At 47.0% G+C, this 20047-nt stretch overlaps 1 protein-coding gene across 1 annotated transcript in view; it reads right to left on the reverse strand.

Annotated features, from left to right (window-relative positions):
• lpp (LIM domain containing preferred translocation partner in lipoma) overlaps positions 1–15937 on the reverse strand; it is a 191877-nt gene extending 175940 nt beyond the window's left edge. Inside the window, exon 1 of the mRNA XM_080186123.1 lies at positions 15721–15937. Within this exon, the coding sequence (XP_080042249.1) occupies positions 15721–15931 (211 nt within the window). The 5' untranslated portion in view covers positions 15932–15937. The remainder of the gene's footprint in view (positions 1–15720) is intronic.
• Positions 15938–20047: the final 4110 nt, after the last annotated feature.

The following is a 20047-nucleotide window of genomic DNA, read 5'->3' on the forward strand; positions in this document are numbered from 1 at the left end:
ATTCCGTCCTGCTTTGCATGCAGTATTATGTTTAACGCTCCTATCAATCTCCAGAACCTTCCATTCCACCCACCATTCAAACGTTAACCCCAACACCACTCTCCGTGTCACACCTGCACTGTTAGAGTGTCTAAAAAGACAAAAACACATTGCAATCCTTACTGAAGGAATCATTTGATTTATTTACTTGTAATAGATGTTAATAAAGTCACGGGTAGATAGGTTTCTGATAGACAGGGGAATTAAGGGTTATGGGGAGAAAGCGGGAAAGTGGAACTGATCCACTTCAGATCAGCCATGATCTTATTGAATGGCGGGGCAGGCTCGAGGGGCTAGATGGCCGACTCCTGCTCCTATTTCTTATGTTCTTATGACTTGGATTTTCCTCACACGGTCTTCAGCTATTCCTAGGTCAATGGGGTATTTTTAAATGGAGTCACAGTGCAATTGACGGAAACTTGTCACTGTTAGGGATGTCAGAAGTTTCACCGGGACATAGATAGGATGCAAAACTGGGCGGAGAAGTGGCAGATGGACTTCAACGCAGATAAATGTGTAGTGGTCCATTTTGGCAGGACCCACGGGATGAAGGAATATAATATCAAGGGTAGGAGTCTTAGCTGCGTTGAGGAGCAGAAGGATCTTGGGGTCCGGGTCCACAGGACTCTTAAATCGGCCTCGCAGGTGGAGGATGTGGTTAAGAAGGCGTATGGTGTACTGGCCTTCATTAATCGAGGGATTGAGTTTGGGAGTCGGGAGGTAATGCTGCAACTTTATAAGACCCTTGTCAGACCCCACTTGGAGTACTGTGCGCAGTTCTGGTCGCCTCACTACAGGAAGGATGTGGAAGCTATTGAGAGGGTGCAGAGGAGATTTACAAGGATGTTGCCTGGATTGGGAGGCATGCCTTATGAAGTTAGGTTGAGGGAGCTGGGACTCTTCTCCCTGGAGAGACGAAGGTTGAGAGGCGACCTGATAGAGGTTTATAAAATGTTGAGAGGAATAGATAGGGTGGAATTTTGGAGACTATTTCCCAGGGCTGAAATGATCGCCAAGAGAGGACACAGGTTTAAGGTGCTGGGAAGCAAGTACAGAGGAGATGTTAGGGGTAAGTTTTTCACTCAGAGGGTGGTGAGTGAATGGAATCGGCTGCCATCGGTGGTGGTGGAGGCGAACTCGCTGGGGTCTTTTAAAAGACTTCTGGATGAGTATATGGGATCTAATGGGATTGGGGGTTATAGATAGGTCTATGGCTTAGTAGGTATAGAAGTGATCGGCGCAACTAGTGGGCAGAAGGGCCTGTTTGTGCTGTAGTGTTCTATGTTCTATGATGTTCAGACAGAAAAAGCAAAGAACAATGGAAACAGGCCCTTCGGTCCAACAAGTCTGTGCGTCTCTCTAATCTAATATTTTCTAGCCTCTATGTGGTCCATATCCCTCTATTCCCTGTCTATTCATGTATCTATCCAGATGCCTCTTGAACATTATTATACAATCTGCTTCCACCACCTCCTCTGGCAGTGTGTTCCAGGTATTCACCACCCTCTGTGTGAAAAACATGCCCCTTACGTCACTTTTAAACTTTCCCCGTCTCACTCTCAACCTATTCCCCTGAGTAATTGATCCTTTGACCCTGGGAAAAAGACTCCAAATGCAGTTGAACCAAAGTCTTGTACAGCTGCAACATGATTTTCCAATTCCTACACTCAACGCCTAGACCAATGAAGGCCAGAGTGCCATCTACCCTCTTGACCACCTTGTCCACCTGAGTTGCCTTCAGGGAACTATGGATCTGTACGCCCAGATCCCTCTGTATGCTGATATTTCTAAAGGCTCTACCATTTATTGTGTACTTTCCATCTTCTGTAGTAGACCTTCCCAATCGCATCACCTCACATTTGTCGGGATAAATTCCATCTGCCATCCTTTGGCCCAGGTCTTCAGCCGATTTATATCCTGCTGTATCTTCTGACAATCCTCTTCACTATCTGTTACTCCTCCAATTTTTGTATCATCTGCAAATTTCCTAATCAGTCCACCTATATTTTCCTCCAAATCATTTATATATACTACAAACCACAGAGATCTCAGCACTGATCCTTGTAGAACATCGCTTGTCACAGACCTCCAGTTAGAAAAGTACTCTTTCACCGCTACTCTCTGCTTTCTGTGCCCAAGCCAGCTTTGTATCCATCTTACTAGCTCACCTCGGATCCCACATGACTTCACCTTCTGTATCAGCCTGCCATGAGAAACCTTATCAAAGGCTTTACTAAAGTTCATTTATACAACATCTACTGCCCTGTCCTGGTCAATTTTTCTTGTCATTTCCTCGAGGAACTCAATCAAGTTTGTGAGACACGACTTCCGCTTCACAAAACCAGGCTGCCTATCATTAATAAGCCTATTCTCTTCCAGATGGAAGTGCATCCTGTCCCTAAGCATGCATGTGTGAGTGAGAGTGTGAGTGAGAGTGAGAGAGCATGAGTGAGAGTGTGTGAGTGATTGAGTGAGTGACTGTGTGACTGTGAATGAATGAGAGTGTCTGAGTGGGTGAGAGTGAGCATGAGTGAGTGTGCATGAGTGATTGAGTGAGTGACTGTGAATGAATGAGAGTGTCTGAGTGGGTGAGAGTGAGCATGAGTGAGTGTGCATGTGAGGAGCGTGAGTGCAGGGCTGAGTGAGAGGGTGAGTGAGTGAGATAACGTGTGTGAGTGAGAGAGAGAGTATGAGTGAGGAGCTGAGTGAGAGAGTGTGAGTGAACGTGAATGAATGAGTGAGCATGAGTGAATGAGAGTATCTGTGTGTGAGTAAGAGGGAGAGCGAGAGAGAGAATGAGAGAGAGAGAAAGGAAGAGAGGGAGAGAGAGGAAAGGAGGAAGGGAGTGAGTGAGTGAGTCAGAGGGTGAGTCAGAGAGTGAGTGTGTGAGTGAGTGAGTCAAAGAGTGAGTGAGTCTGGGTGAGAGTGAGTGAGTGAGAGGGTGAGTCAGAGATTGAGTGAGTGAGTGAGTGAGAGGGTGAGTGAGTGAGAGTGAGTGAGAGGGTGAGCGAGTGAGAGGGTGAGTGAGTGAGAGGGTGAGAGAGTGAGTGAGTGAGAGGGTGAGAGAGTGAGTGAGAGGGTGAGTGAGTGAGAGGGTGAGTGAGTGAGAGGGCGTGAGTGAGAGGGTGAGAGAGTGAGTGAGTGAGAGGGTGAGAGAGTGAGTGAGTGAGAGGGTGAGTGAGTGAGAGGGTGAGTGAGTGAGAGGGTGAGTGAGTGAGAGGGTGAGTGAGTGAGAGGGTGAGTGAGTGAGAGGGTGAGTGAGTGAGAGGGTGAGTGAGTGAGAGAGTGTGAGTGAGAGGGTGAGTGAGTGAGAGGGTGAGTGAGTGAGAGGGTGAGTGAGAGTGAGTGAGAGGGTGAGTGAGTGAGAGGGTGAGTGAGAGGGTGAGTGAGAGTGAGTGAGAGGGTGAGTGAGAGTGAGTGAGAGGGTGAGTGAGAGTGAGTGAGAGGGTGAGTGAGAGAGGGTGAGTGAGTGAGTGAGTCAGAGAGTGAGTGAGTGAGGGGGTGAGTGAGAGTGAGTGAGAGGGTGAGTGAGTGAGAGGGTGAGTGAGAGAGAGTGAGTGAGTGAGTCAGAGAGTGAGTGAGTGAGGGGGTGAGTGAGTGAGTGGGTGAGTGAGTGAGAGGGTGAGTGAGTGAGTGAGTCAGAGAGTGAGTGAGTGAGTGAGTGAGTGAGTGAGTGAGTGAGTGAGTGAGTGAGTGAGTGAGTGAGTCAGAGAGTGAGTGAGTGAGAGGGTGAGTGAGAGGGTGAGTGAGAGGGTGAGTGAGAGGGTGAGTGAGAGGGTGAGTGAGTGAGAGGGTGAGTGAGAGTGAGTGAGAGTGAGTGAGAGGGTGAGTGAGAGGGTGAGTGAGAGAGGGTGAGTGAGTGAGTGAGTCAGAGAGTGAGTGAGTGAGGGGGTGAGTGAGAGTGAGTGAGAGGGTGAGTGAGTGAGAGGGTGAGTGAGAGAGAGTGAGTGAGTGAGTCAGAGAGTGAGTGAGTGAGGGGGTGAGTGAGTGAGAGGGTGAGTGAGTGAGTGAGTGAGTCAGAGAGTGAGTGAGTGAGTCAGACAGTGAGTGGGTGAGTGGGTGAGTGAGAGGGTGAGTGAGAGGGTGAGAGAGTGAGTGAGAGAGTGAGTGAGAGAGTGAGTGAGAGAGTGAGTGAGAGAGTGAGTGAGAGGGTGAGTGAGAGAGTGAGTGAGTGAAGGGTGAGTGAGTGAGTGAGTGAGAGAGTGAGTGAGTGAAGGGTGAGTGAGTGAGTGAGTGAGTGAGAGAGTGAGTGAGTGAAGGGTGAGTGAGTGAGTGAGAGAGTGAGTGAGTGAAGGGTGAGTGAGTGAGAGAGTGAGTGAAGGGTGAGTGAGTGAGAGAGTGAGAGAGTGAGGTTCTGCTAGAATTGCTTCAACAAATTGTAGTCAGGTCTAAAATGTAAGTCGGCCGTTTGGTGGCGATGGGGTCTGGGGTAAACATGGTGTAAGGAGCTGATGATTATCACATCCAATCAGCCATGATCTCATTGAATGATAGGGCGGAGCTGATGGGCCGAGTGGCTTCTTTCTGCTCCTGTTTCTTATGGTGCGTTTCCCAGTTTCCCAGTGAGACAAAGTTGATTCATCTCACGCTCCGGGTCAGCTTGTTCCAGAGTTCTGTTTAGAAAAGATTTACTTGTTAAGAGGCATTTGAAGGGATTAGTTCCCCAGCTGCCACTTGTCAATGTTGCTGTAATGGCTGCAGCTTAAAGAGCAAACAAAACTCCCAGTATTTCAAAGGGAGAATCTTTATCAGATCAATCAAAATCAACACACAATTTGAATCAAGTCAAATCTTATATAAACAGCTCATTCCTCACTAATTTCTTGGATAAGTTATTTATTCTGTAGAACCAAGAAACATCTTATTTAATCCAATTTGCGCTGGACAGTATGATGGTCTGACCTGGTGGGTCACACCCTTCCGTTAGTACTGAGCGATGGTGGGATAATGAGAAACGAGCAAAGGAGCAGAGAGATCTCGGAGCGTCTCACACACGACACCCCTCTCATACAATCACACAGCTCAGAAAGAGATCTCCGTCCAACCCAGGCAGCACCAACTCAGGTAACCGGTACATCGTGCTTTTACATGGAGCTGTGAAGATACATCTCAAAAAGGTACCCTTCGGCCCTTCAAGTCTAATGCTGGCCTTTAGCCTTCAAGCGAATCAATAGTTCCAACCACAATTACATTCCTTTAAACACCCCACCCTCCCCATCTGATCGTCAATATTGTCACAGTTTGTGCCTCAGTTGCTAACATTGCAACTGAATCCCACAGACTCCCAACTCTCTGTATGAAGACCTGAGCTCTCTGCTCAGCGATTTGTATATTTAATTATCTATCTGTGGCCGCTCACGCTAGAATTTCAGTATATTTGAACACGATAAGGTTCACCATGGTAGGCTTCTGCAGAAAATGCAGATGTATGGGATTGAGGGTGATTTAGTAATTGGATCAGGAATTGGCTAGCAGATAGGAGACAGAGGGTGGTGGTTGATGGAAAGTATTCGTCATGGAGTTCGGTTACAAGTGGTGTGCCTCAGGGATCTGTTTTGGGGCCACTGCTGTTTGTAATTTTTATAAATGATCTGGATGAGGGTATAGTTGGGTGGATTAGTAAATTTGCTGATGACACCAAAGTCGGAGGAGTGGTAGATAGTGAAGAGGGGTATCATAGTTTACAGAGAGACTTGGACAAGTTGCAGAGCTGGGCCGAGAGGTGGCAAATGGAGTTTAATACGGAAAAGTGTGAGGTAATTCACTTTGGCAGGAATAACAGATGTGTAGAGTATAGGGCTAACGGTAGGACTCTGAATAGTGTGGATGAACAGAGGGATCTAGGTGTATATGTGCATAGATCCCTGAAAGTTGGAAATCAAGTCGATAAGGTTGTTAGGAAGGCATACGGTGTCTTGGCGTTTATTGGTAGGGGGATTGAATTTAGGAGCCGCAACGTCATGTTGCAACTGTACACAACTCTGGTGCGTCCGCACTTGGAGTATTGTGTGCAGTTCTGGTCCCCACATTATAGGAAGGATGTGGAGGCTTTGGAGAGGGTGCAGAGGAGGTTTACCAGGATGTTGCCTGGTATGGAGGGGAGGTCCTATGAGGAGAGACTGAGGGATTTGAGGTTGTTTTCGTTAGAAAGAAGGCGGCTAAGAGGGGACCTTATTGAAACATATAAGATGATTAGAGGTTTAGATAGGGTGGATAGTGATAGCCTTTTTCCTCGGATGGAGAAAGCTAGCACGAGGGGCCATAGCTTTAAATTAAGGGGTGGTAGTTATAGGACGGATGTCAGAGGTAGGTTCTTTACTCAGAGGGTGGTGAGGGATTGGAATGCCCTGCCTGCTGCAGTTGTAGATGCGCCTAGTTTGGGGGCGTTTAAGAGATCCGTGGATAGGTTTATGGATGGAAAGGGATTGGTTTAGGTTAGAGGGTCATTGCTTTTTTCTTAATTGGTCGGCGCAACATCGTGGGCCGAAGGGCCTGTTCTGCGCTGTAATGTTCTATGTTCTATGATGTCATGGAGCGGGTTATTGTCAGGAATTTATCCTGAGCAGTGAGATTCAGAGTCAGAGTGAGAGCAGAGAGAGAGAGAGAGGGATAGCAGGGACAGAGTGGGCAGAAGATGCAAAGGGGAAATGAGGGTCTGGGCTTTCTGCATTGGGACATCTCATCATTCTGAAGTGAGGGAGTCCTGCTCTGTGCAAAACATCAGTTAGGCTTCAGACTGCGTTAAACTGCTTTCTGGTCCCTTCACATGAACCCTACAGTGTGACTCTTCCAAACTTACCTGGAAGTCGAGCCACCAGAAGCGGCCCAATCGGGGATTTCAAAATGGCACTCATGGACTTGCCACTGAATGGCTGAGGTGTTGTCAGAAAGAAAGCCTTGCCAAGCTCCCGCAGCCAATCAAAGCTGGCTTGCTGAATCAATCATTTTCTCTGTGGTAGAAATGGCTGCGACCTTTTGAAATGAACCATTCTTGCGTTGGTCCTGTTGGGTGCAGGATGAAAAGCTTCAGCAGCCCATGTCTCTTATTGGATCTACCCTGCCCAATCAAAGCCACTGATCTGGCCAGTGGCCTTGAACAGAATCGAGATCTTTTATTGGTTCAAATTGAGACATTTTCTCGAGGATTGTTCCTGTTGGAAACAAGAGCAGCTCAAATACAATAGGAATGGACCGAGGGAGCAGGTTCAGCTCCCAGTCCAGGGGACAGCCTTTAGCTTTGGGGCCCCGGGCCTTTCATATTCAGAACGGTTTCTAAGGTTTGTAATTTCGGGAAGTTGTGTCTCCCGGACTGAGCTACACACTTTATCATTCAAAAACCTATTCAAATATAGCAAGTGGCCGGAAACCTCTCGCAACCGATCCTCTGTAAGGTTTTCAGGAAGAGTGCTTGTATATGGTTTTATTTCCTGAATTGCGTCATTACCAGGGCCCTCTGGTTATTTTTAGTTTTATGGAAAACATCCAGGAAGCATTGCTCAAATGCAGCATATTAAACACCAGAAACCGCACCATCGTCAGAGAACAGGCCAAGCTGAGCTGGCAAAACCACTCAGCACAAGGTTCAGGCCAGCTCAGTCCCAACAGAACCAGAGGATCAGCACAGGCCATTTCACTGAGGACGGTGTGGCAGAACGGCTGATTATCACATCACACATCCAAACCCACTCATCAACTCAAACACCAGGCCTTGCAGAACCTTCCTAACACGTTGCTTGCTCAGTGGCCTCACGATCCTGTAGGGGAACACAGCTGAGTCCTAAGGTGACCAGAGAGATTCTTACAACAGTGAACGTAAACTTAGTCAGACTATATAACTGAGTGAGCTGTAACTAAACTTAATGAAGCAAAGGAGAAAAGCTGTATTAATAAAGTGCCTCCCTAGAACAGCGAGACTTCACAAAATGCTTTACAAATTGATAAAGAGTTTATCATGGTTCTGAAGGTGGAAAGATGGCAATAAATCTACATACAGTAAAACTACACACAGCCAAGTTACACACAGCAAAACTACACACAGCAAAGTTACACACAGCAAAACAATACACAGCAAAACTACACACAGCAAAACTACACACAGCCAAGTTACACACAGCAAAGTTACACACAGCAAAGTTACACACAGCAAAACAATACACAGCCAAGTTACACACAGCAAAACTACACACTGCAAAATTACACACAGCAAAAAGTTACACACAGCAAAGTTACACACAGCAAAGTTACACACAGCAAAGTTACACACAGCAAAGTTACACACAGCAAAGTTACACACAGTAAAACTACACACTGCAAAGTTACACACTGCAAAACTACACACAGCAAAACTACGCACAGCAAAACTACGCACAGCAAAACTACGCACAGCAAAACTACGCACAGCAAAACTACGCACAGCAAAACTACGCACAGCAAAACTACGCACAGCAAAATTACGCACAGGAAAAAGTCAGTGTAGTCAAGGAGAATACTGCGATACCAGGTAGTAGACTAGACGGGATTGAGGTATATAAGGAGGAGGTGTTAGCAATTCTTGAGAGTATGAAAATAGATAAGTCCCCTGGGCCGGATGGGATTTACCCTAGGATTCTCTGGGAGGCTAGGGAGGAGATTGCAGAGCCTTTGGCTTTGATCTTCATGTCGTCATTGGCTACAGGTATAGTGCTGGAAGACTGGAGGATGGCAAATGTTGTCCCTTGTTCAAGAAGGGGAGTAGAGACCATCCTGGGAATTATAGACCGGTGAGCCTTCCTTCTGTTGTCGGCAAAGTTTTGGAAAGAATTATAAGGGATAGGATTTATAATCATCTAGAGAGAAATAAATTGATTAGGGATAGTCAACACGGTTTTGTGAAGGGTAGATCATGCCTCACAAACCTTATTGAGTTCTTTGAAAAGGTGACCAAAGAGGTGGATAAGGGTAAGGCAGTTGACGTGGTGTATATGGATTTTAGCAAAGCGTTTGATAAGGTTCCCCATGGTAGGCTATTGCAGAAAATGCAGATGCATGGGATTGAGGGTGATTTAGCAGTTTGGATCAGGAATTGGCTAGCTGATAGAAGACAGAGGATGGTGGTTGATGAGAAATATTCAACCTGGAGTTCAGTTACAAGGGGTGTGCCGCAGGGATCTGTTTTGGGGCCACTGCTGTTTGTCATTTTTATAAATGACCAAGATGAGGGTGTAGAAGGATGGATTAGTAAATTTGCAGATGACACTAAAGTTGGAGGAGTTGTAGACAGTGAGGATGGATGTTACAGTTTGCGGAGGGACATAGATAAGCTGCAGAGCTGGGCCGAGAGGTGGCAAATGGAGTTTAATACGGAAAAGTGTGAGGTGATTCACTTTGGTAAGAGTAACAGGGGTACAGAATATAGGGCTAATGGAAGGACCCTTAGTAGTGTTGACGAGCAGAGAGATCGCCGGGTACATGTGCATAGCTCCCTGAAAGTTGGCACCCAGGCTGATAAGGTTGTTAAGAAAGCGTACGGTGTGTTAGCTTTTATTGGTAGAGGGATTGAATTTTGGAGCCGTGAGGTCATGTTACAACTGTACAAAACTCTGGTGCGGCCGCACTTGGAGTATTGCGTACAGTTCTGGTCGCTGCATTATAAGAAAGATGTGGAGGCATTGGAAAGGGTGCAGAGGAGGTTTACCAGGATGTTGCCTGGTATGGTGGGAAGGTCTTATGAGGAAAGGCTGAGGGACTTGAGGTTGTTTTCATTGGAGAGAAGAAGGTTACGAGGTGACCTGATTGAGGCATACAAGATGATCAAAGGATTGGATAGGGTGGACAGTGAGAGCCTTTTTCCTCGGATAGTGATGGCTAACACGAGGGGACATAGCTTTAAATTAAGGGGTGGTAATTATAGGATGGATGTCAGAGGTAGGTTCTTTACTCAGAGGGTAGTAAGGGCGTGGAATGCCCTGCCTGCAGCAGTTGTGGACTCGCCAACTTTAAGGGCGTTCAAATGGTCAGTGGATAGGCGTATGGATAACATTAGAATAGTTTAGGTTAGAGGGTCATTAGATTGGTTCCACTGGTCGGCACAACATCGAGGGCCGAACGGCCTCTACTGCGCTGGAATGTTCTATGTTCTAAAACTACACACAGCAAAATTACGCACAGCAAAGTTACACACAGCTGGCCCTCTGACAGTGCGGCACTCCCTCAGTACTGACATAGAACCTACCTCTGACATCCGCCAGAGAATTATCACCCCTTAATTTAAAGCTATGTCCCCTCGTGTTAGCCATCACCATCCGAGGAAAAAGGCTCTCACTGTCCACCCTATCTAACCCTCTGATCATCTTGTATGCCTCTATTAAGTCACCTCATAACCTTCTTCTCTCCAATGAAAACAGCCTCAAGTCCCTCAGCCTTTCCTCAGAAGACCTTCCCACCATACCAGGCAACATCCTGGTAAACCTCCTCTGCACCCTTTCCAATGCCTCCACATCTTTCTTACAATGCGGCAACCAGAACTGTACGCAATACTCCAAGTGCGGTCGCACCAGAGTTTTGTACAGTTGTAACATGACCTCACGGCTCCAAAATTCAATCCCTCTACCAATAAAAGCTAACACACCGTACACCTTCTTAACAACCTTATCAACCTGAGGCCAGAAATCCTCTCAACACCTCGTCAGCAATCTGGAAGCTGTACCCCTTCCCTAAGTCAATGAGATTGACTGCTTTTGGTTGTATGGAACCGAATGAATAAAGGGCCTGTGTGTGGCACTGTCCCAATGGCCCAAGAACTAAATTCCTCATAAACCAAAGGAATCCTTCAATACCAGAATGATAGGGAGTGGGATAGCTTGATTTTGGATTTGGACGTAGTTTGGCACAACATCGAGGGCTGAAGGGCCTGGACTGTGCTGGACTGTTCTAGGTTCTATTTGGAGGGATCAATTCGAAATGAGTTCCTGTCTGCTGTTTAGCTCCTTGGCCGTTGGGACAATAAATCCCAGCCCCCGTGGCCAGTGCACCCCCTTTCCAATCCCCTCCATTCACCAGTCAGTAAAACCATTTCATATCATCCTCATGCAGTTGCTACGGTTACCGTGAATCACTTCTTTATCCAGTGACCCTGATTATAGTAATTAGTGGATAGTTATGCACCAGGCATCCTGCCTGGGAGCCAGCACAAACACACACAATCATCCTTGTACTGACTGAGTGAGCTTGATGATTGCACAATGTTAGAACGTAGAACACTACAGCACAAACAGGCCCTTCGGCCCACAAGTTGCACTGATCATATCCATACCCACCAGGCCATAGAACTATCTGTAACTCCCAATCCCAGTAAATGTTCTTGCAGGATGGAACTCTGGGCTACCAGAGAAAACCATCTCGGGGCCTCCTTCACTCCTTGCTGACACCTCAGCCTTAACACTCTGACAAACTGAAGATATCTTGGCTGCATTTCAAAAATGTGCTTCCATTCAGGTGGACAGTATATCTGGTTTATTAGATGCTTTTCAGATGCAAAGTTAAACCCTGGCACTGTCTGGTTTCTCAGCTCATCGACAACAGCAGTTCTCCCCGATTCCGGGGCCAATGTTAGTCTCTCATCCAACATGTTTCAAAACAGCCTATCATTCTCCTTCATATTGCTGCTTATCAGATCTTGCTGTGCGCACGTCAGCTTTGTATTTCCTCATTCCCGTCCCCAGGTCATCCAAAGAAATGTAAGTTTCATTCATTAGAACTTTGAAACCTTCAATAATGATCCCATTGCTTGGGTGGCAACTTACAAAAGAAACCTTCACTCTGGTTATTTGCAAACCTTGCGAGTTCTCTATGAGTTTATTTAAACATTCATGGCAGGGTTTATGTATAAGTGGCTGACGCACTGACGAGGCTGGCTGTCAGACAGCAATCAGCTCCTGTATCGCACAGGAACAGGGGCACAATCCAACTGAGCCCCACAGCCGGGTTATAATTAGACAGCGCTGTGTTCAGTGATAACCACCAGAAACCAAATAATGACACGACAGTAAAAATACCGACCGTTTGAGAATTGTCACTGCTGTAATATGTTGAGGAGATAGTCAAGTACACAGTGTGATCTTATTGGATTAGTGATCTAGTTTCCGGACCAAAGGTCCAGAAACACAAGTTCAGGTCCCATCACAAGGAACTTGCTCTTCATAACATATATATCCATGATGTGGAGATGCCGGTGTTGGACTGGGGTGGGCACAGTAAGCAGAATCACAAAACCAGGTTAAAGTCCAACAGGTTTATTTGGAGTCACGAGCTTTTGGAGCTCTGCTCCTTCCTCAGATACGTTGAATATTCTCCCCTGAGGTTACTTTGAAATTGATCTTTGCCTCCAGCAGATTCCTTCCCATGAGTAAAACAGCTTCTCCAACAATAGAATATCCACAAACAAAACTAATGTCACTGACACACAGAGAGACAGTGACAGAAAGAGAAAGGAAATGATAGATTGACACACAGGTGGTGAGAGACAGAAACAAGTTTCGTTTCACACAGATAAGCATTAAATACTGCCCATGCTGGAATCGAAAAACAAGAACAGAGAATGCTGGAAAATCTCAGCGGGTCTGACAGTGTCTGTGGAGAGAGAATAGAACCAACGTTTCAAGTCTGGATGATCCTTCATCAGACCTCAGAGTCAGGATCATCCAGACTCGGAACACTGGCTCTATTCTCTCTCCACAGACGCTGTCAGACCCGCTGAGATTTTCCAGCATTTCATCACGTTTCACGGAGACGGGGAGGAGTGTGTGAAAATCGATGAGCGAATTGGACCAGGCTGCATCCTTGAATATTGTGGGCAATGAAAGGGGAAACCAGGCCGCACTCTTTCAAATATCCATTCACAGGCCTCCCGGTGATGTGTTTATGCAGCTACGGATTGCAGGGCCTGGAGCAGTGAGAGCTGATGGGTTATTCCAGCAAAGGGAGCATCACATCCAGATAAAGTTCACACTGCACCAGTTCAGTGAGAGACCAAACATTCAGCTGTCAGATCCCACTTTGAGAGATAGAACTCAATCCAATAATTATACTGCATTACTGCAGCGGATTCCGGGGAAGTGCCGGAAGATTGGAAAACGGCTAATGTTACGCCGTTGTTTAAGAAGGGTGCCAGGCAAAAGGCAGGGAATTATAGGCCGGTTAGTTTAACGTCTGTGGTAGGTAAAATGTTGGAATCCGTCATTAAGGAGGAAATTGCGAGGCATCTTGAAGGGAATTGCTTGATAGGGCAGACGCAACACGGTTTCATTAAAGGGAAGTCGTGTCTGACAAATTTACTGGAGTTCTATGAGGATGTGTCTAGGGCAGTGGATAGAGGAGAGCCGGTGGATGTGGTCTTTCTGGATTTTCAGAAGGCGTTTGACAAGGTACCTCACAAGAGGTTATTGCAGAAGGTCAGGGGACATGGAGTTGGGGGTAGGGTGTTAGCGTGGATAGAGGATTGGTTGTCAAATAGGAGGCAGAGAGTGGGGGTCAATGGGTGCTATTCGGATTGGCGGTTGGTGACTAGTGGGGTGCCCCAGGGGTCGGTGCTGGGGCCTCAGCTATTTACCATTTATATAGATGATCTGGAGGAGGGAACCGAGTGCAGGGTGTCGAAATTTGCTGATGACACCAAGATTGGGGGAAAGGCAAATTGTGCGGAGGGTGTGGAGAGTCTGCAGAAGGATCTAGATAGGCTGGGCGAATGGGCCAGGAAATGGCAAATGGAATTTAATGTTGGCAAGTGTGAGGTGGTCCACTTTGGTAGGAAGAATGGTAGGAAGGACTATTACTTACGTGGCGAAAAACTGCAGCAGGCGACGGTGCAGAGGGACCTCGGGGTCCTTGTGCATGAGTCGCAAAAACCCAGCTTGCAGGTGCAGCAGGTGGTCAGGAAGGCGAATGGGATGCTGGCCTTCATAGCGAGGGGGATTGAATATAAAAGTAGGGAGGTCTTGCTGCAGCTGTATAGGGCATTGGTGAGGCCGCAGCTGGAGTACTGTGTGCAGTTTTGGGCGCCGTACTTACGCAAGGATATTTTGGCCCTGGAGGGAGTGCAAAGGAGGTTTACTAGGCTGATACCGGAGTTGAGGGGATTGAGCTATGAGGAGAGGCTGAATAAACTAGGCTTGTACTCGTTAGAGTTTAGAAGAATGAGGGGAGATCTCATTGAGACGTATAAGATGATGAATGGGATGGATAGGATAGAGGTGGAGAGACTCTTCCCGCTCAAAAAAGACAGTAGGACTAGGGGGCACAGCCTCAAGATAAAGGGGAGGCGGTTTAGAACGGAGTTGAGGAGGAACTTCTTCACTCAAAGGGTGGTGAATCTCTGGAATTCTCTGCCCGTTGAAGTGGTGGAGGCTGCCTCGCTAAATATTTTTAAGAAGCAGGTTGATGGGTTCTTGATAAGAGAGGGGATTAAGGGTTATGGGGAGAGGGCGGGAAAGTGGAACTGAGCCACGACAGATCAGCCATGATCTTATTGAATGGCGGGGCAGGCTCGAAGGGCTAGATGGCCTACTCCTGCTCCTATTTCTTATGTTCTTATGTTCTTATGTTCTTCCTAAATTCTCTACCCCCAATGCCCAATGGCAGCTGTGTGTGCCACCAACAAGGTACAGACTCCTTAGGCAGCACCTTCCAAACTTACAGCCACTTCCATCTAGAAGGACAAGAGCAGCAGATACCGAGGAACACCCCCAGCTTGGAGATTCCCCTCTGAGTCACTCACCATCCTGGCTTTGAAATATATCACCGTTCCTTCACTGTCATTGGGTCAAAATCCTGGAACTCCCTCCCTAACAGCACTGTAGGTGTACCTACACCTGAGCAACTCAGTGGTTTATAAAAGGCAGCTCACCACCACCTTCTCAAAGGCAAATAGAAATGGGCAATAAATACTGATCCAGCCAGTGGTGCCCCTGTCTCAAGAATGAATAAAAATTGAACAGCTGTCCTGTGTCAACACCAGTAGCTGGAGTAGAAATGGTCGAGAGCTTCAAGTTTTTATGTGTCCAGATCACCAACAACCTGTCCTCGTTCCCCCCCATGCCGACATTATAGTTACGGAAGTCCCACCAACGCCTCTACTTTCTCTGAAGACTAAGGAAATTTGGCATGTCCGCTACGACTCTCACCAACTTTTACAGATGCCCCATAGAAAGCATCCTTTCTGGTTGTATCACAGCTCGGTCTGGGCTCCTGCTCTGCCCAAGACCGCAAAGAACTACAAAAGGTCATAAATGTAGCCCAATCCATCACACAAACCAACCTCTCATCCATTGACTCTGTCTACACTTCCCGCTGCCTCGGCAAAGCAGCCAAAATAATCAAGGACCCCCCGCAACCCGGACATTCTCTCTTCCACCTTCTTCCTTCGGGAAAAAGATACAAAAGCCTGAGGTCCCGTACCGACCGACTCAAGAACAGCTTCTTCCCTGCTGCTGTCAGACTTTTGAATGGACTTACCTTGCACTATGTTGATCTTTCTCTACACCCTAACTCTGACTGTAACATTACATTCTGCACTCTCTCTCCTTTCTTTCTCTATGAACAGTATGCTTTGTCTGTACAGAGCGCAAGAAACAATACTTTTCACTGTACGCTAACACCTGTGACAAGATTAAATCAAACCAAATCACCAGGATTGTAGCTGGAACTGACCTTCAGTGCCCATCTGTCCAAGGGCTTGTCCGTTCTGTTTGTAGGGGTTGAACTTGGGTTTTGGAGCCACCATGGGTGCAAATTTCTTTGGTGCTTGTTGAGTGGACACGGAGATGCTGGGGGTGGCGATTGATGCCATGGTCTCCACCCTGGCTGGGACATGTCCAGCATCGTCGCCCTGCCGTGGAGGGAACCAGGTTGGGGTGGACATGTCTTAGAACCTAAAATAAAGCAGAGGTGAATGAGTGCAGAGTCTGAATGAAAATCTCACCAAGCACCAACCATACAAACAATATCTCTGTTAGATACTAGAGTTAGACCGTTCAGCCCAGGCTCCCTAATCCACCACCATCATCTCTCGCAGCACCTCTTGTTTCTCAGAGTGTCAGCTGGAGCTCAGCCAATGATATTCTCTTACTTCTGAGTCACAAAGTCCCAGATTCCAATCCCATCCCAGGCGTAAAGACATTAATCCAGTCTGACACTTCAATGCAGCAGTGAGGGAGTGCTGCCCTGTCAGAAGAGCTGTCTGCCAGCTAAATATTAAACTGAAGCCCTGTCTGTCTGTTTGGGTGCAAAAGATCCCATGACATTCTTTTGAAGGTGGCTGGGAGAGCTTCCCTCGTGATCGGGGCAATACCCATCCCTCAATCAACATCACAAAAAACAAATTATCTGCTCATGATCACATTGTAACAGTCCGTTAACCTCGGGCAAGGATTTCTGGCCTTGCAGCTGGAAAATCCAGCCCAAGTAGAGTGGCTAGAGTAGATTGTTGGGTGGTCATGATCTGGAATCAAAGTGTAGTGAACCGGATCATTATCCGAACAAAAGATTTCTAGGGAAGAAGGCCTAAGGGACAAGGAGAACCGGCCTTAGAGAGCACGGGAAAGGGGCGAATGGTACCCATCTTTACTGTAACCATTTGATATTTGTGTGTAAGACGCAGAGCGGGCTGAGGAGGAGAGAGAGGCAGAGAGGGAGACACACATTCTGAGGTAGTGGGTGAGGCCAACAGGGAGGAGGGCTGAGCTCTGAGTGAGGGAGATGTGAGGGGAAGGGGAGGCAAAGAAGAGGGAAGAGTTTGGGATGGAAGAGGATGAGATGGGAAAAGGAGGGAAGATGGGAGAGGGAGGGAAAAGAGAGGAACAGAGGCATAGACAGCTGTAATACTTTGAGGATGTAACGATTAGAGTTGATGAGGGGGAGCCTGTGAATGTGGTTTATTTGGAATTTCAGAAAGCTTTTGACAAAGTCCCACATAAGAGATTAGCATTAAAATGAAAGTGTACGGGATTGAGGGTGGTGTACTGAGATGGATAGAAAACTGGGTGGTAGACAAGAAATAAAGAGTAGGAATAAATGGGTCTTTTTCCAAATGGCAGGCAGTGACTAGTGGCCACCACAGGAGTCAGTGATAGAACCCCAGCTATTCACTGTGTATATAAATGACTGAGACAAGGGAACTAAATATAATATCTCTAAATCTGCAGATGACACGAAGTGTGTAGGAAGGTGAGCTGTGAGGAGGATGCAGAGATGCTTCAGTAGATTCACCAGTTTACCAGATTCTCCTTCTCATTCCTGTACTCTGTCTTGTCATTGTTAGAGATCTGACCCAGTACAGTGATGTCGTCAGCAATCTTGAAAATCAAGCTGGAGGGGAATTTGGCCGCATAGTCAGAGGTGTCTAAGGAGTATAGTAGGGGGCTGAGAACACAGCCTTGTGGGGCACCGGTGCTGAGGGTGATTGTGGAGGAGGAGTAGAGGAGGTATTTGGATAAATGTGAGGTTATTCACTTTGGAAGCAAAAACAAGAGGGCAGATTACTAGCTGAATGGCTGTAAATTGGGAGAGGGGAGTGTGCAGAGGGATCTGGGTGTCCTTGTGCACCAGTCACTGAAGGTAAGCGTGCAGGTGCAGCAGGCGGTACAAAGAACAAAAAAAAACAGCCTGGGAAACAGGCCCTTCGGCCCAACGAGCCCGCGCTGCCATTTTAACATTACGAGTCCCCCCCCCCACCCATGACCCTTATTTATTGTTTATGGCATTCCACATTGAGGGAAAACTAATTTAGGGACAATTTATTACACCAATCAGCCTAATAGCACATCTTTGGGGTGTGGGAGGAAACTGGAGCACCCGGAGAAAAACCCACGCAAGCACGGGGAGAATGCGCAAACTCCCACAGACACCGGCCCAAATCCATGTGTCTGCACAGCAATCAGTGATAGTCACTGAGCTGTCGTCTTGCCCAGTATCTGGTCCAGTTTAAGCACACACTAACGACATGAAGCACTAGGCTATTCTCGAAACAACCAAGAGCAGCCCAAGTACGACCCATCGCGTGTATGCTCCTCGTTGGACGACAAGGCGGACCAACTTAAAACCTGTGAATTAAAAGAGAAAAACATTATTATCATTCCACATCCTTATACATTACCAGGGACGTCCCAAGGCTCCTGAACCTTATTTAAAACAATCTCCTGTATCCCTCCATCTCTATTCCACTCATGTGCCTGTCTAAGTAACTCTTAAACAACTCTAGTGTGCCTGCCTCCACCACCTTGCTTGGCACAGCATTCCATACCCCCACTACCCTCTGTGTGAAAAACCTCCCTCTAATATCCGTGTTATACCTCTCCCCCCCCTCACCCTAAACCTGTGGCCCCTCGTAATGTGCGTTTCTAACATAGGAAAAAGCTTACCACTGTTTACTCTATCTATAAAGAAGTATATAGTAAAGAAGGCAAATGGTATGTTGGCCTTCACTGAGAGAGGTTTGGAGTACAGGAGCAGGGATGTGTTGTTACAATTATACAGGGGCCTTGGTGAGGACACACCCAGAGTATTGTGGGCAGTTTTGGGTCTCCTTTTCTGAGGAAGGATGTTCTTGCCATCGTGGGAGTGCAGTGAAGGTTTACCAGGCTGATCCCGGGGATGGTGGGACTGATGTATGAGGAAAGATCGAGTTGATTAGGATTATATTCACTGGAGTTTAGAAGAATAAGGGAAAAAATCTCATAAAAACCTATAAAATTCTAACAGGACTAGACAGGGTAGATGCAGAAAGGATGTTCCCCTTGGTGGGGGTGTCCAAAGGCTAGGGTCACAGTCTGAGGACACAGGGTAGACCATTTAAAGTTACTTATCTGTCACAAGTAAGGCTTACATTAACACTGCAATAAAGTTACTGTGAAATTCCCCTAGTTGCCACACTCCGGAACCTGTTCAGGTCAATGCACCCTAACCAGCATGTCTTTCGGACTGAGAGGGGAAACTGAAGCACTCAGAAGAAACCCACGCAGACATGGGGAGAATGTGCAAACTCCACACAGTAACCCAAACCAGGAATTGCCACCGTGCTGCCTGCTGCCCCAGAGACAAAGGTGAGGAGAAATTTCTTCACCAGAGAGTGGTTAACCTGTGGAATCCATTACCAAAACATTGCGTGAAGCAGTTAGATATCACACTCGGGGTGAAGGGGACAAAGGACATGTGGAGAAGCAGGGATCAGGCTATTGAGTTGGATGATCGACCATGATCGTAACGAATGACAGAACAGGCTTGAGGAGCCGAATGGCCCCTCCTGCTCCTATTTTCAATGTTTGTGTGTTATATGCACAGGAATTAATAGGAAGGCAAATACTGAGATACTGAGGTAGCTATTAAACTTCCCAAAAGGTCCAGTGGTGTGAGTTTTAATCCCAGTGGAATAACAAAACTCTATTCCATAAATGTAGAAAATGCAACACAAAAAATAATGATAACAGCAGCTGGATTGTTGGAAATATCTCATTAATGTCCATTGGGGAATGGACAGTGTCTGGTCCTAAGAAACCATTAAAGATGTCAATACAATCCAATCATCATCACAAAACAGCCACTAGGGTTCAGCAATAAATTCTACATGAAGAAGCAATTCTCCCTGATGACGTCAATTGGAAAGGAAATCCCTGTCACTCTATCGGATCCTCCCATCACTGGGGAAAGGAACCCAGCTCAGTAGCCATGAAGAATGGGACACATTTCATTCTTTCCCATTTCAGATTTGTGCGAAGTGTCTGTGATCCAGGGGAAACTCTTTGCAAATCCAGCTGCAATTGCAGCGCCTTCACTCCACACAAGTAAATCAGGCAGGCACTCCAACCCCGCTCAGTGTTCACACAGGATTTACTCATTCTCCAACCATTCTCACATTAGTAACAGTGCCTTTGAGCAGCTGCTGGGTAAAGCCTGAGTCAGCACGCTACATTGCAGCTCACCCTCACATATGGCATCACCAAGACAGCACACGGACAGGAGACTGTGACCACAAACCCACTCG

This window comes from Carcharhinus amblyrhynchos, chromosome 3 (genome assembly GCF_965287045.1).
Source record: "Carcharhinus amblyrhynchos chromosome 3, sCarAmb.v2.hapA, whole genome shotgun sequence".
Classification (NCBI taxonomy): domain Eukaryota; kingdom Metazoa; phylum Chordata; class Chondrichthyes; order Carcharhiniformes; family Carcharhinidae; genus Carcharhinus; species Carcharhinus amblyrhynchos.